At 46.4% G+C, this 16,658-nt stretch overlaps 1 protein-coding gene across 3 annotated transcripts in view; it reads left to right on the top strand.

The window, feature by feature from the left end:
- Positions 1–16,658, top strand: part of LOC117354433 (mucin-19-like) — a 122,954-nt gene that overhangs the window by 58,804 nt on the left and 47,492 nt on the right. For all 3 annotated transcript variants that reach the window (XM_033931965.1, XM_033931966.1, XM_033931964.1), the window contains exons 2-3: positions 4,608–4,728; positions 12,280–12,402. In XM_033931965.1, the coding sequence (XP_033787856.1) occupies positions 4,608–4,728; positions 12,280–12,402 (244 nt within the window). The remainder of the gene's footprint in view (positions 1–4,607; positions 4,729–12,279; positions 12,403–16,658) is intronic.

The following is a 16,658-nucleotide window of genomic DNA, read 5'->3' as shown; positions in this document are numbered from 1 at the left end:
GGACTTGAGTGTGATTAATTAATTATAACTATGCTTTTATTTAATTGGTTAACCACACTATCTGTACAAGATTAATATTCTTGGATGTTTATGGAAAATTGAATAAATATATAATTTAAAAAAAAAATAAAACTAACTAAATAAAATTACTAAAAATATTTTTATATGGGGGGGGGTGTGTGTTAAAAAAATGATCGGTCCTGTGTGTCACATATTCTGGGTACACCACTGGGGAGAGTTAAGGCCAGTAGGAAAAAGGAGGTATTGATGCCCCTATCTAAGACTTTGGTGAGACCTCATTTAAAATTTTGTGTGCAATTCTGAAGACTGCACCTTCAAAAAGATATAAAAAAAATGGAGTCGGTCCAGAGGAAGGCTACTAAAATGAACAGTGGTCTTTGTCATAAAACGTATGGGGATAGACTTAAAGATCTCAAAATGTTGACGTAGGTCGCTGTCTAGGCCTACCTCAAAGGAGACCTCACACGCTATATACTGATTTCAATAAGTATGTATTTATTTATCCAGTCAATAACAGCTTACAGAAATAAAGCATTCAGCATATAGAGTAACAGAAAAATGTGATCTTCAGGCCTGAGGATCCTCTGATGTCTGTTCTGCTGACTTCCTCCTAAAGGCCTGATTTTATACATTTCTTGGTGGCCAACACCACGTTGGTCTAAATCACATGATACATCTTTATTGGCTATTTTCCTATGCATCACTACCTAACTAGATTCATTTATTGGCTTGTTTATTTGCATCATGTTATACGTTTGCGCTGTTTACCGTAAGACCTAACCTTTTCCCGTAAATGCCCCTTCCCTATACCATATAAGCAATTCCGAGCATCAAACCCCCTCCCTGCTGTGGTGTCCCAACACATTTCTGGCATCTGGTGTTAGATGATAATTCTTGCGAATTCTATCTTCTGACCATGGGCTGTGTTCATCTTTGCATGATATCCGGCTGGGTGCGGCCCTAATGCCAAACCTCAGCATTAGGACCTGTTAGTTTCTCTCAAGTTTCACTGACACAGTAACTAACTTAGCTTAAAGACAGGGTATTTCCCCATCCTTGTATGCCTTCTGGTAAATGGTGTGAAATATCTTTTCACAGTTAATCTACTGTTTTTATCAGCTGCAGATATCGATATCAGTTGCAGAGCGAGAGAGAGGGTGTTTCTGTGAACTCTGGTTTCTTCTTATCATACTTCACCTGTTTTATACCAGGACTTACAAGGATTTTCCATACCAGAACTTTCCATAATCCTTCTTCTTTCCATCTTCCTCCTCCTCTCAATGTATACTTTGGAGGAAAGGCAGGAGAGGGGAGATATGATAGAAGTTTAAATTAAATCCCTACATGGCATAAATGCGCATGAGATGAGTCTCTCATTTGAAAGGAAGCTTTGGAATGAGAGGGCATAGGATGAAAGGTGATAGGCCCAGGAGTAATGTAAGAAAATATTTTTTTACAGAAAGGGTGGTAGATGCATGGAGTAGGCTCCTTTTAGAAGTGGTGGAGACAGACTCTGAATTCAAGAAAGCATGGGACAGGCACTTGGGATATCTTAGGGAGAGGAGGAGATACTGGATGGCGCTTTTGACCTTTATCATATTTCTATATTTCTATACTCCAGAGGAGTTCTTTGTAAAAAATAAATAAATAAATAAAATGTTCTGTTCACATTATTTTATAATTCTGCATTCTTTATTTTTATTATTTATAGAATTTCCCTTTCATAAGCCCCCAACTTAACTTGACCCCTTTCCTGTACTAATCCTTCCTCTCAACCTCTGAGAGGTTCAGCTACAAGATTTCTTCTCCCTCTCCCAGCAAAATTCTTAGTTCTATTATCCCTCTGTTTTTCAACACATACACCCCAGCATATCCCCATAACTCTCTCGGCGCCCCCCTTGAAAGAGGTTATTAAATATATGGTTATGTGATATATATAATCATTTGCCTGAGTGAAAAGATCTATGTAGGAAGGGCTACTAGACTGATTCGGACTTGTTTAAATGAAAATAAATCGAAAACAAAGAAAGCACTAGTATTCATCAGCTCCTCTTGTGTTCCATTAGATTCAACATAACCATTTAATTTCTGACATTCATTGGAGAATAGATGTGATTGAGTTCGGGTGGGAGCGCAGTGTTCCCGCTAAGCTGCGCTGGGTTGCGCAGGCGCACAAAATATTACCTCGCAGCGCACAAGTTTCTCGTCACAGCGCACACAGTGTAGAGCACAGTTCTTCAACCGCCGGTCCGCAAACAAAATCTTGCCGGTCCGCGAAGGATTCGGTCCCCGCCGCAACGAAAGGCCGGCGTCAGCTGACTTGCAACTTCCTGTTGCAGTCGCTGTGCCGGGACTCCTGCCTTCGCCGGGACTCCTGCCTTCCACCGCGTTTGCCTCCTGCCTTGTCTCCGCACCTCCAGACCAGCAGCGGCAGCTGTGTATGCTTTTAACTTCGGCACAGAGCTGCCCCTAATCAATAGTTTAGCGCGGTTTCATAAGGCAGCCTCGGGGCCTTTGCTAGGCCGGCCCACATTGCATCATCGAAGCGGGCCGGCTATCAAAGGCCCCGAGGCTGCCTCATGAAACCGCGCTAAACTATTGATTAGGGGCAGCTCTGTGCCGAAGTTAAAAGCATACAGAGCTGCCGCTGCTGGTCTGAACTCTTGGGCCGCTGAAGGAGGGCAAAAAGCAGCTGTCCTGGAGGTTTCCCTTCCTCTCGCCTTTACAGGTTCCTTTTTTCCACCTTTTTTTCCTTCAAACGGCAACGGGCCCCAGCATCGACATCAATCAAGTAAGTTCCACTGTCAATCAAGCGGTTCTGCTCGGCCAAAGCTTCCCCTGTGACATGAGCCACCCTCAGGGGAAAGAAAGTGACCCACAAAGGTGAGGGGAAGGGGGGCAGATGATGGAAGTTGGGGGGGGGAGAGAGAGAGAGAAGGGGCAGATGATGGAATGGAGGAGATGAGAGAGAGAGAGAAGGGGACAGATGATGGAAGTGAGAAGAAGGGAGAGAGAGCAGAAGGCAGATGGATGTCAGTTGATTTTTGGCAAAAGAACATTATAATGCAAAAAAATAACATTTTCGCTATATTTTCTAATGCTTGGAGTACATGTTATAACAATCTCTGAAAAATTAAAACAGTTTGCCTCAAATTAGATTTCCCCTCCCTCCCAGTCCCCCCTGATAATCTTGGTAGTGTTAGTGACAGCTGTTTTAAAATAAATTTGAGTTTTTCTGGTAAAAAAAAAAAAAAAAGAATTTTGTACTTTCAAGAATTAATGCGTTGTTTTGTGTTCTTAAAAATATTATTTAACGTTATTTAATTTAGCGTGTAGGCCTAAAATTCCTTTGAATACCTCGTCCTCATGTATCAGCAACTTTGACAACATATTTATTTGGCTCATAACTTGCTGGCGCCCGATATTTTTAGCTCACAGTGAAAAAATTTTGCTCACAACACCCGCCCGCTTAGAGGGAACACTGGTGGGAGGGTAGTAATTGGGGAAAAGCATTGACTTTTAAGGAGCAAAATGGATATTTGAGCTAAATACAGCTTCACCACAGGGTTTGAATGAGGAACTGGACTGGATGTCATTAGTCTAATACAGAGGTCTCAAACTCAAACCCTTTGCAGGACCACATTTTGGGTTTGTAAGTACTTGGAGGGCTGCAGAAAAAATAGTTAATGTCTTATTAAAGAAATGACAACTTTGCATGTGGTAAAACTTGTTATAGTTTATAAATCTTTCCTTAATTGCTTCTGATAATTTCAGCTATACACAGCTGAAAGCAGTGCAACATGCAGAAAGTGAAAAACTATCAAAGTATCAACTGCAAGAGACAAGGTACTATTTTGAGGCCCTCTGGATTATAAAGAATGATTATTTATGGGAAAACTTGTGCCTTACATGTCCAGTGGTCGCGTCCGCAACCGCCTCCAGCTCTCACCTCCAGCATGAGATTACGTACACAAGCACAAGCTGCACTGCCTCCAATGGTTACCTTACGTTCTGGAACATTGCCCACCTCACTGCTCAGTAAGCGCTTTCCTGCGTCTATACACGATTGTCCTTTCCACTCCACCTCACAATCGTGTACAGACACAGGAAAGCGCTTGCATGAGGTTACAGCAGTGAGGTGGGCAACGTTCCAGATAATGATAACATTCCGAGGGCCTCAAAATATCTGGCAGGCCACATGCAGCCCTGGTTCACGAGTTTGAGACCACTGCATTAGATAGTTTTAGGGCTTGCAGTATATAAGAAATAATTACCATAAAAAAAGAAGTAAAGTGCCTTGGGCTTGGAAAACTGAGTAATCAAAATCCATATCCCAATTTGTTATTTTGAGTCAAGAGAACCATACATAGTAGTGGCTGTTCCAGAACATAAACACTTTTGTTTTCTAAATATTCCTTCTGTATTTTATTTCTAATACTGAGGAATCACAGAAGGGTCAGACTGGAATATGGTGGGGGAGGTTAAGAAACACATTTTGCAGGGAAGGATCGGGCTTCTGTGAACTTGTATTTAGTTCCATACTTTAATGGACATGCTAGCTGAGTATGTATGTATCTCCTTTTCAGGTGACATTTGATGATGCTGCTATCTATTTCTCAGAGGAACAGTGGAAGAACTTGGAAGAATGGCAACAGGAAATGTACAAAGAGCTCATGAAAGAAATCTACGAAACAATGATTGCACTAGGTAAAAATTTACAAGTGCCTTGTACAAAAAAAAGCAGTGGTCCAAAATGTAATGTAAAAAAATGTTTGCTCTGTAGAAATGAAGTTCTTAATCTTAATGTCTTTCTTTTTTTTCCCTTTTAATCATTTTGATCGTTCCACTCTAATTTTGGTTGCAGCAGTGTTTTTATATATATTTTAATTAGTATTTAAATATAGGTTTTGATATTCAATTCTTTTTACATGCTTCCTCTTTTGAAACAAGAAAGGTTTTTCCCTTGCCCACCCAACACAGTTTCTGCTTTCCTTATGGCTTTTTAATGACGGAGAGGGCTTGATTCTGCAGCTTTTAAAACCAATTTGATAAGACATTCTGGGAAGGAATTGAAGCCCACCCTAAAAGGTCTCACTCCTCAGCTAAATGTCATGTATAATCTACCTTGGATAAACAAGCATAGTACCTCCCTCCTGTTTTAAAACTCCAACAAACAGTGCCTTATGAAGTTCTGACTACTGCAGAGTAGGAAACAATGGGTAAGATGCAACAGGAACTACAACAGGGACCTGAAGGACCAGTTCTGGATGCTTGGAAGGAAGCTGAAGACCAGAATTCAGAGGGTAGTGTTCTCGGAGATCCTGCCGGTACCCAGGGCCGACGAGAAGAGGCAGACAGAGCTGCAAGCAGTCAACGCGTGGATGTGGCACTAGTGTGAGGAAGAAAGATTCCATTTTGTACGCAACTGGACGACGTTCTGGGGGAAGAGCAAGCTATTCAGGAAGGATGAACTCCATCTCAGCATAGACGGAACAAGGCAACTTTCAGGCAACATCAAGAGAGAAATTGAGAAGTTTTTAAATTAAGAAGGGGAAAGACGACAGTCGACCGAGCGTCAATGGTTTGGAAACCGATATACCCAGAGGATACCGTGCAGAAAGACAGCGGGGAAGACTCACCGGATCATAGGCAAGATAGAAATCCTGACGGATCAAAAGGGACACAAGAAGGAAAGAAATGCAAGAAAGTAACAGGCCGCAAACTCAAGTGTATGTACACAAATGCAAGGAGCCTAAAGAATAAGATGGGTGAATTAGAAGCTATGGCACAAAAAGATAACCTTGACATCATTGGCATCACGGAAACATGGTGGAATGAGGAAAACGTTTGGGACACTGCTACCGGGATACAAGCTAGACTGCAGAGACAGAGTGGCTCAAAAAGGTGGGGGCATTGCCCTATACGTCAAAGAGGGAATTGAGTCTACCGGAAAGAACATGAAGAATAAGTTAGTCTCTATGGGTCAAAATTCCGGGAACAAATGGAACGGAAACGAAGATTGGCATCTACAACCGATCCTCAACTTGTCAAGGAAAATACGAGAGGAAAGGCAATTCTGGATTTAATTCTAAATAGACTATGAGGACCGGCGCAAGGTGTAGAAGTAGAGGTGATGCTGGGAACCAGTGATCACAATATGATCAGCTTCGACCTGGACACAGGGGCGAAACATCGATCCAGAACGACGGGCATGGCGCTGAACTTCTGAAAAGGGAATTACGAAGGGATGAGACTCATGGTGGGGAAGAAGATTAGGAAGAGGATAAGCACTGTAAAGACGCTAGAACAAGCATGGTCCTTTTTTAAGGACACAGTCACCGAGGCGCAAAATCTAAATATACCATGTATCGACAAAGGATCCAAGAGGAAAAAGAACAAGGAACTGGCATGACTAACTGTAGCAGTGAAGGAAGCGATCAAGAAGACTTCATTTAAGGAATGGAAAAGGTCAAAAACGGCGAAAACTGGAAAAAGCACAAACAGCATCAAAGCAGGTGCCATAAGGCAGTAAGAGGGGCCAAAAGAGACTATGAGGAAAAAATAGCCAAGGAGGCAAAAAACTTCAAGCCGTTCTTTCGATATATTAAGGGGAAATGACCCACGAAGGAAGCGGTGGGGCCATTGGATGACCATGGAATTAAGGGAGTGCTAAAGGAGGACAAAGCCATCATCGGCAAACTGAACATACTTTTTCTGTCTGTGTTTATTGAAGAGGATATACATAACATACCGGAAGCCAACAGGCTATATGCGGGAATTGAAGACGGAAAACTGACAGAGTTGACGGTCAGTCTAGAAGAGATATGCAGGCAGATTGATAGGCTTAAAAATGATAAACCCCCAGGACCGGATGGCATCCATCCGAGGGTAATCAAGGAACTGAAAGGGGCTATAGCTGAACTGCTTCAACTAATAGCCAATCTGTCAATCAAATCAGGAAGGATTCCAGAAGACTGGAAGGTGGTGAATGTTACGCCAATCTTCAAGAAAGGTTCGAAGGGTGATTCAGGAAACTACAGATCGGTGAGTCTGACCTCGGTACTGGGAAAGATGGTAGAGGCGCTGATAAAGGACCACATCATTGAGCACCTTGACAGACACAATCTGATAAGAGCCAGCACGGCTCCAGCAAAGGAAGATCTTGCTTGATGAACTTGCTGTACTTCTTCGAGAGAATAAACAGGCAGATAAACAAAGGTATATCGGGATTTTCAGAAGGCATTCGACAAGGTTCCGCATGAACTACTACTTCGAAAAATTGTGAGCCATGGAATCGAGGGTGAAATACTCACATGGATTAAAAATTGGCTGGCGGATAGGAATCAGAGAGTGGGGGTAAATGGACAATACTCAGACTGCAAAAGTATCACAAGTGGAGTGCCGCAGGGTTCAATGCTTTGACCCGTGTTCTTCAACAAATTTATAAACGATCTGGAAATTGGTACGACGAGTGAGGTGATTAAATTTGCAGCCGATACTAAGTTATTCAGAGTAGTGAAGACGCAGGAGGATTGCGAAGATCTGCAACGTGACATAAACACGCTTGAGAAATGGGCCACGACATGGAACATGAGATTCAACGTGGATAAATGTAAGGTGATGCATGTCGGTAACAAAAATCTTATACACGAATACAGGATGTCCGGAGGGATACTTGAAGAGACCCCCCAGGAAAGAGACTTGGGAGTACTGGTCGACAGTCAATGAAGCTGTCAGCGCAATGTGTGGCAGCGGCGAAAAGGGAGAACAGAATGCTAGGAATGATTTAAGAAGGGGATCACAAACAGATCAGAAAAGGTTATCATGGCCCTTACTAGGCCATGGTATGCCTAGGCCATGGAATACTAGGCCATGGCCTTATTAGGCCATGGAATACTGTGTCCAGCACTGGTCGCCTTACATGAAGAAGGACACAGTACCGCTCGAAAGGGTCCAGAGAAGAGTGACTAAAATGGTTAAGGGGCTGGAGGAGTTGCCATACAGCGAGAGATTAGAGAAACTGGGTCTCTTCTTCCTTGAAAAGAGGAGACTGAAAGGGGATATGATCGAGCCATTCAAGATACTGAAGGGAATAGACTTAGTAGATGAAGACAGGTTGTTCACCCTCTCCAAAGTAAGGAGAACAAGAGGGCACTCTCTAAAGTTAAAAGGGGATAGATTCCATACAAACATAAGGAAATTCTTCTTCACCCAGAGAGTGGTAGAAAACTGGAACGCTCTTCCAGAGTCTGTCATAGGGGAAAACACCCTCCAGGGATTCAAGACAAAATTGGACAAGTTCCTGCTAAACTGGAACGTACACAGGTGAGGCTGGACTCATTTAGAGTAGAGAGCTGCACGGGGACGACGGGAATCCCGTGGGTTCCCACTTCGGGTCACGGGGATCCTGTGGGGACGCCCCCTAGGGTCGCGGGGATCCCGTAGGGACGCCCCCTAGGGTCGTGGGGATCCCATGGGGACGCCTCCTAGGGTCGTGGGGTTCCTGCGGGGTTGGATCATGGATGCACTCGAGCCGTGGTTGTCAGCGCTGACGTCGGAGGGAGGGCTTAAGCAAAGCCCTCCCTCCCTCCGACGTCAGCGCTGACATCGGGAAGACTTCCGGTCCGCTGTGTGCTGCAGCAGGGCAGATAAGAAGAATTCAAGGCAGTAGCGTACCAAGGGGGGGTGGGGGAGGGCGGTCCACCCCGGGTGCAGCCTTAGGGGGTGGGTGCACAGCCGGCCAGGTCCCCTTACCTTTGTGGCGCTTTCCCCCGACCGACCGACCAACAGGCCCGGTCCGATAGACCTCCCTGCCCTGTAGCTGCGAAATTACCTTCTTACAGCAATTGAAGTCAGAAGTTGAACCCGCTTAGGAATCGACAGAAGCAGACAGTAACATAAGGCTGGGCGTTTTCGGCGGGCTTTAGCTACGAGGTGCTGACCGTTTAGAGTTGAGAAGCATCAGTGCCGGTGGTGGAAAGACGCATCTTCTCGTCGCCGTCTGGAGCTCGAGCTCAGCTGTTGGGAGCCACTCACAAGCTCCGGAATGGCGGCACCAGACCAGAAGTCACCAAATGTTCTGTTGCAGACCCTTTGCTGCCGGATCTTGGAAAAACCGAAGGTAAAAAGAGGTAGGCCCGTACTCTACACCTGTGAAATGCACGAGCCTTTAATCTGAGGGTATAAAAATCACACTATATGTCCACTGTCAGTGGAAACAAGAGATGTAACTGCAGGGTTTACTGGGGGAGAGCTGCTCATTCCCAAATCCATTCGGGGTGGACACACATAAACATTACCATCACTGAAGTGCCAAGTGTCTGGCTTTGTAGATGGGGGAAAAGTTTTTCCAATTACATGTTTTACTAACTTACTCCCCTCCCCATTTGAATTTAGTACTACAGGTGCGCCAGGAGTGCTGTCAAACTCAGGACTGACATTCAGGTGCTGTTTAGTTGAGAAAATTAGCTTGTCATATTCAAATGACTTATTTTATTATATAAGAAAAAAATATTTATGAAACATAGAGGACCTTTTACTAAGGCACGCTAGCCGATTCAGCTCGCGCTAAATGCTAATACATCCATAGAATGCAAAGATCATCGCTGATGCAACCGGGGTTGCATAAGAGATGACCTTTACAGCAGCCACACGCAGCTTCAATACTCCAGCTGCTGTAAGAAGGTAATTTAGACTTGCGGCCACAGGGCAGGGAGGTTTGTCGGACCGGCAGGGAAGCGCCACGAAGGTAAGGAGCAGGGAGGGAGAAAGGGAGGAAAGGTGGAGTGGAGAGGAAAAGACGCTTAAGGGAAATGGGTAAAACTGAGGGGGGGGGGAGAAGGACCCTGAAAGCACTGGGGAAGACAAAGGGGTTGAGAAGGACGCTGAAAGGACACGGGGAAGACGGGGGGGGGGGGAGAAGGACGCTGAAAGGACAGGGGGAAGACAGAGGGGGGGAGAAGGACACTGAAAGCACATGGGGAAGACAGAGAGGGGAGAAGGATGCTGACAGGACATGGGGAAGATGGGGGGGAGAAGGACGCTGAAAGGAAATGGGGAAGAGAGAATGGGGCGAAGACGCTGGCAGGGAAGAAGACAGAGATGCCAGACTATGGGGGGAGCGGAGGGAAGAAGATGGGTGCCAGACCAATTTGGAAGGGGGGAGAAAGGGAGAGGCACAGTAACAGAGCAAATGGAAGACGCAGAGAGAATAGAGACAGTGGATGGAAGGAATTGAATGAGAACATGAGGAAAGCAGAAACCAGGCAACAAAGGTAGGAAAAAAATTCTATTTCTTTTTTTTGCTTCAGGATAAAGTAGTATATTAGTTGTCCTGATAAAAATTTATAAACATTAGAGGCTCTGGTAGAAACCCGTTTACAAAGTATGTATTCTTCTCAATTAATATTTCCAAATTAATAGTCTCTTTGCTTATTTGTAAATGGGATTCTACCAGAGCCTTTAATTCAGTAGCATAATTAAATGAAATAACTATTTCTGAAGTTTATAGGGATGGACGGGGATGGAGGGGATTCCTCGCGGGGACGGGTGGGGATGGAAGGGATTCCTCACGGGGACGGGTGGGGATGGAGGGATTCCTCGCGGGGATGGGTGGGGACGGGTGGGATTTCTCACGAGGTCGGGTGGGACTTTGGCGGGGATGGGTGGGATTTCTGTCCCCGCGCAACTCTCTAATTTAGAGCACTGATCTTTGATCTAAGGGCCGCTGCATGAGCGGACTGCTGGGCAAGATGGACCACTGGTCTGACCCAGCAGCAGCAATTATTATGTTCTTATGTTCCTTCTACCAGCTGGGGAATAATGCACAGAGAATGGGGAGAATGGACAGTATTCTGCTGGTGGAGGCGGCTCGCCCCATGCCCCCAATACACTCTTCTTTCTGCAGTAGGTAACTTACAGGTACCAGGGTAAAAATCATCTGCCTTCAAAGCCATTGAATTAGTACGTTCTAAGAGTGCCCCTCAAACATTTGGACCTTAGGCACAAAAAAATACAAGCCTGCCCTGAATCTGCCCGACTAGGATCTTCCCAATCATAGCCTTGCTGTTTAACTCAAAGGTCCTAATTTGTTTTTTGTCTTTGTGGATTGTGTCTCCATCTTGACTAAAGTGAATGAAGCAAGGGCTGTCTTTATATAACTCTGTGAAAAGCTGCCTGTGCCTCCTAGAACAAATAATAATCTGCCTAAAGTAGAGAACTGGAGGAAGTCAAATGGTGAAGCAGATGGGCAGAGTTGAATTTTATCTACTGGCATTTGCAACATTTTTGCTTGTTCAGTCTTAAAGCAGATAATTGCATATGTAAGGTGCAATGGGATATACCAATTGTTGTCTTTTTATTTCTAGTTAAAATTTGAATTAGCAATCCCATGATGATGAGTCTCCCAAGGGGACTCTGAACAAAAATTTAGAAAATTCTGTGCACGATGCATAAAAATTTTGTATCTTTTTTTTTTTTGCTCATCATAAGGCCCAACTTCTCCACCAAGCATGAAATCAATCGCCTACCTTTCTCAGCTCTCTGTCTTAGCTTGAATCCCTTACCCCCTCTCCTGGTAGGTTCAGCCTTTGACATTCTTTGCTCGTTCTCCAGGGTGGATGTGAAAACCAGGTTTCTCTCCCTGTCCCACTCCCTTTCTATTCAGATGTTCTGTATTCTCTAGAAGCTTTATGCCTTCAGTAGTTATCTTTCCTTCCCACCCAGCCTTCTCTCTTCCCAAATTCTAGCAAGATCCCTAGTTCTGTTAGTATCTAAGTTCTCTCCTTCACATTAATCCACCTCTCCTTATTTCTCCCCACCTCCAGGCACATACCATTGCATTTTCCTTTCCACTTCCCTTATGGCACACACCAAGCTTTCTCCAGTTCTTCCCTCCCATGGCGTACTCTCCCTCCAACTTCACCAGTGACACACACATTCAGCTTTCTCAAATCCTGTCCCTCGCTGTCAAAACCCCACATAGTTTTCTTCAGCCTCTCTCCCTGATTGCACAGCAAGAAGTGAATGTGCATATTGGGACATATTCTCCTCTTCCTCCATGTGGTTCAAAGGAATATTAGGCCCAGGATGGCAGAGATGGAAGAAGAGGACATAACCCAATGTGCAGCTGTGTGCTGGCTCCTGAAACATGATCATGGGAGGAAGGTCAGTTGAGCTTCTTCCATTGCCTGCACAGAGTTCTGCATAGGTGCGTAATTCTGTAAAGCTGTAAAGCATCAATTGTGTTTTCTCTACTAGGGCATCAGATCCCCAAACCCGACATCTTGTCTCTGATTGAGCGAGGCGAGGAGCCATGTGCCCTTCCTTCCAAACGAAAGAAAACAGAGCCTCACCCACAGACAACAGAAATCTGCGTGCATGGTAAGAGAAGCAAGCTAAAAATTAATAGTATTTTATTATCCCAGGACAAGCAGGCAGCATATTCTCACACATGGGTGACGTCACCGACGGAGCCTCGCAGCGGACAGCCTCGAAAGCAAACTTGCTTGAAGATCTCGAGCTTTAGAGTGCTGCACCGCGCATGCCTTCCCGCCCAAACTAGGGGGCGCATCTCCTGTGAGGATCCTCAGTTCAGCATTTTCCGTGGAGCTGAGAAGACTTGTTCCTCTGGCTCTGCAGCGTTGTGCCTTCTCTTCACCGCGGCTGGGAATTTTTTTCACGGTCGCTGTGTACGTTTTTTCTTCTTATTTCTTGTTGTGTCAAAAAAACAAAAAAAACCCTAAAACTTTTTTGTTTCTTTCGTTCGTTTTTGGGCCGGGTGTGGAGGCTTGGGGCCTAGGCCCTCTCTCCTTCTCTCCAGTACGGACTTTGTACTTTCTATGTCCCGGCCGTTGACCGGGTTCAAGCGTTGCTACCAGTGCGGCAGGACAATCTCTATTACCGACCCTCATAGTCGGTGTATGGTCTGTTTGGGGGACATTCATCGACCCGAGGATTGTGTACACTGTCTGACCCTTCAGCCTTGTGCTTTTTGCCGCCGCTGCAACCGGTTCCTTCAGCTTTTTCCGCTTATGGAGCCGGAGAAAACCTCGGCCTCGGTCGAGGCGACATCCAAGACCTCGATATCGGGGGCGTCCTCGGGTGCCAAGACCTCGCCCTCGACTCCTGTGCCGGCCTCGGCCTCGAAGACCTCTGGGTCCTCGGCCTTGAAGGCCTCGTCGGTCTCGTCCTCGAAGCCTTCGACTGGGGGTAAGTCTCCCGCTTCCTTTTCAGGTACCATCCCCAAGAAGCCTCCATTGTCTCTGTCCATGCAACCCGGGACTCCGGGTGTGACTCCGTCTTCAAGGCCTTCTGCTAAACATGCCTCCAAGTCTCGGGAATACTCTCGATCGAGGTCGCCCTCCTTGGAGCGCACGGGAGCACCTACGAGACCGAATCCCTTGGTCTCGGTGCCCATGTTTGAAGATATGCTAAAGTTCATCTTGACTACCCAAATTTTTTCTATTGTGGCTCAGTTGGTTCCGGCCTCGACTTTGCCTCCGGTAGACCAGCCTGAGCAGCAGCCTGAGACCCTTCTGCAGCCTCCCTGGGGCAGGTTTCGCAAGAGGGTTTCTTCTTCGGACTCCTCACCGGATCCTCCTTCAAGATCCTTTTTGCCTCGTCCGAAGCATCGGCCGAGGCCGTCGAAGCACCTCTCTTTGAGGAGCTCAAAGCATACGGAGCTTTCCTCTAGGCAGCCTCCTCGTTCTCAGGTCAAGGTCGCCTCGTCATCTCTATCTTCGAGGCATTTGAGGTCGAGGACTCCTCCCTCGAGGCCTTTGCTTCGAGACTTGTCTCCTGCTTCGAGGCATTCCACGCCTCGGACTCCGAGGACGTCGCCGTTGAGGAGTCTGAAGAGGAAACATTCCTTAACTCCGCCACAAACTGGGAGTGGGGCTTCTTCGGTGATGGTGCACTTGGAGTTGGAGCTGGTGTCTCAATACTCCCGTGAGGCTTCCCCATCCTATTCGGTGGCTCCTCGATCCCGTTCAGCCTCTCCTGAGGAGGCTTCGTCTTCAAAGTCGTCTTCGTTTGCCAAGTTTGTTTTTGACATGGGGCAAGCTCTTCATTTGGACTTGCACTCGGATTCCAAATACACCCCGGAATACTTGGCAGACATGGAACTCTCACATCCTCCCAAGGAGACTTTGAGGTTGCCCATGACTCCGGTGCTTAAGCAGACTTTCATGAGAAATATGGAGTCTCCTTACTCTGTCACGGCTATCCCTAAGTTGGAGTCACGATATCGCACTATCCCCTGTAAGGGCTTCGAAAAGTCTCAACTCTCACACCAATCATTGGTGGTTGAGTCCTCCCTGAAGAAAGCTCACCCATCTAAGATTTCTGCCACAGTTCCCCCCGGCCGAGAGGGTCGAACCATGGACAAATTTGGCCGTAGATTATACCAAAATTCCATGATGGCTAACAGGTTCTTAAACTACAACTATGTTTTTACATCCTACTTCAACCATTTCCTGAAAATGCTGCCATCCTTCTATCCAGACCTGACCAAAGCCCGCCTGTTGGAATTTAAGCAAATCCTTCAAACTCTTTCACAGTTGCGGCTTTTCATGTTGCAGGCATCTTATGATGCCTTTGAGCTTTCTTCTAGGGTGTCGGCTTTTGCGGTCACCATGCGTCGTCTTGCCTGGCTCCGCATAGTCGACATGGATCCTAACTTGCAGGACCGTTTAGCCAACTTGCCCTGTCAAGGGAATGAGCTGTTCGACGACTCAATTGAAGCTGCCACCAAGTGACTTTCCGAGCATGAGGGCTCTTTTGCTTCTCTGCTTAGGTCGAAGCCCAAGCCGTCTACTGCTCGGGCTTACAAACCACTGGCTCGTCGTTATCCTATGAAGACGACTCCTGCCTTTTCTAGACCTCCTCCTTGACGTCCTCAACAGCATCAACGTCCTCAGAAGCCTCAGGTGCCTGCTGCTGCCAAACCGGCTCTGTCTTTTTGCCGTTCCGATCTTGAGCAATCCATCCTCCCTGCAGAATTCTCATCTACCTATTGGAGGTCGTCTTTCCCTGTTTTCTTCCCGTTGGGAAAGTATCACATTGGATCTCTGGGTGTTGACAACTATCCGCGAGGGATACTCTCTGCGCCTGCTTCAGGTGCCCCCAGATCACCCTCCAAGAGAGTGTCATTCCAGTTCCTCGCAATTCCCCCTTTTTCTTCAGGAAGCTCAGGCTTTTCTTCGCCTTTGAGCGGTGGAGGAGATTCCTCCCTCCCAACGAAACCTGGGGTTCTATTCCAGGTACTTTCTAGTACCAAAGAAGACGGGGGACTTGCGACCCATTCTGGATCTTCGAGCCCTCAACAAATTTCTGGTCAAAGAGAAGTTTCGCATGCTCTCATTGCCAATCCTGTATTCCCTCATGGATCAGGGGGATTGGATGTGCTCACTAGATCTCAAAGAGGCTTATACTCATATCCCTGTTCATCTGAACTTTCGCAAATATCTCAGATTCAAGGTGGGGAGTCTTCATATTCAATACAGGGTTCTTCCCTTCGGTCTGGCGGCCTCCCCCAGGGTTTTTACCAAATGTTTGGTCGTCGTAGCTGTGGCCCTCGCTCTCGAAGTCTTTAGGTTTTTCCATACCTGGACAACTGGCTTATCAAGGCTCCTTCTCTTCCAGAGGTTATTGCAGCGACCCATCAGACTATTACGTTTCTTCAAAGTATGGGGTTCCATATCAACTTTCCCAAGTCTCAGCTGATTCCAGCCCAGTCTCTGCAGTTCATTGGCGCAACTCTGTATTCTGTCAACATGAGAGCGTATCTTCCGCTAGCTCGTCAATCGACCCTCCTTCGGCTCTGTCGGCAGGTGTCTTCTCTTCCAAACATCTCTGCCCGACAGATGATGGTTTTGCTCAGTCACATGGCTTCTACGGTTCATGTGACCCCCTTTGCCAGACTTCACCTTCGCATACCTCAGTGGACCCTGGCGTCTCAATGGCAACAGGCGCTGGACCCACCTTCTCGCAGGATTGCAGTGACTCCTTTATTGAGGAATTCTCTCCGCTGGTGGATGCTCTCTTCCAATCTTTCCAGAGGTTTGCGGTTTCACGATCTTCCTCATCATAAAGTTCTCACCACAGATTTGTCCGCCTATGCATGGGGAGCCCACGTCGATGGTCTCCGTACTCAAGGGTTGTGGACTTCCGCAGACCGTCGGTGTCATATCAATCTGTTGGAACTCAGAGCGATTTTCCTTGCTCTCAAAGCTTTTCATCATCTTCTTCACGACCAGGTGGTCCTTGTTCGAACAGACAATCAGGTGGCCATGTATTATGTCAACAAGCAGGGAGGGACGGGGTCTCACTCCCTTTGCTAGGAAGCTCTTCGGGGGTGGCAGTGGGCGATTTCTCACAACATCTTTCTCAGAGCTATCTACATACAAGGTCAACAGAATTGTCTGGCAGACAAACTGAGTCGTCTGCTGCAACCTCACGAATGATCGCTCAATTCCCCCATGCTTCGTCAAGTATTTGCTCGGTGGGGTCAGATAGACCTTTTTGCGTCGCCCAGCAACTTCAAACTGCCTCAATTTTGCTCCTGCATTTTCTCGCCTCACTGTCTTGAGGCAGATGCTTTTCTTCTGGACTGGAGGAATCAGTTTCTTTATGCCATC

This window comes from Geotrypetes seraphini, chromosome 2 (assembly GCF_902459505.1).
Source record: "Geotrypetes seraphini chromosome 2, aGeoSer1.1, whole genome shotgun sequence".
NCBI classification, from domain to species: domain Eukaryota; kingdom Metazoa; phylum Chordata; class Amphibia; order Gymnophiona; family Dermophiidae; genus Geotrypetes; species Geotrypetes seraphini.
Note: the sequence above shows the minus strand (reverse complement) of the source record. Positions and strands in the feature narration are given on the sequence as shown.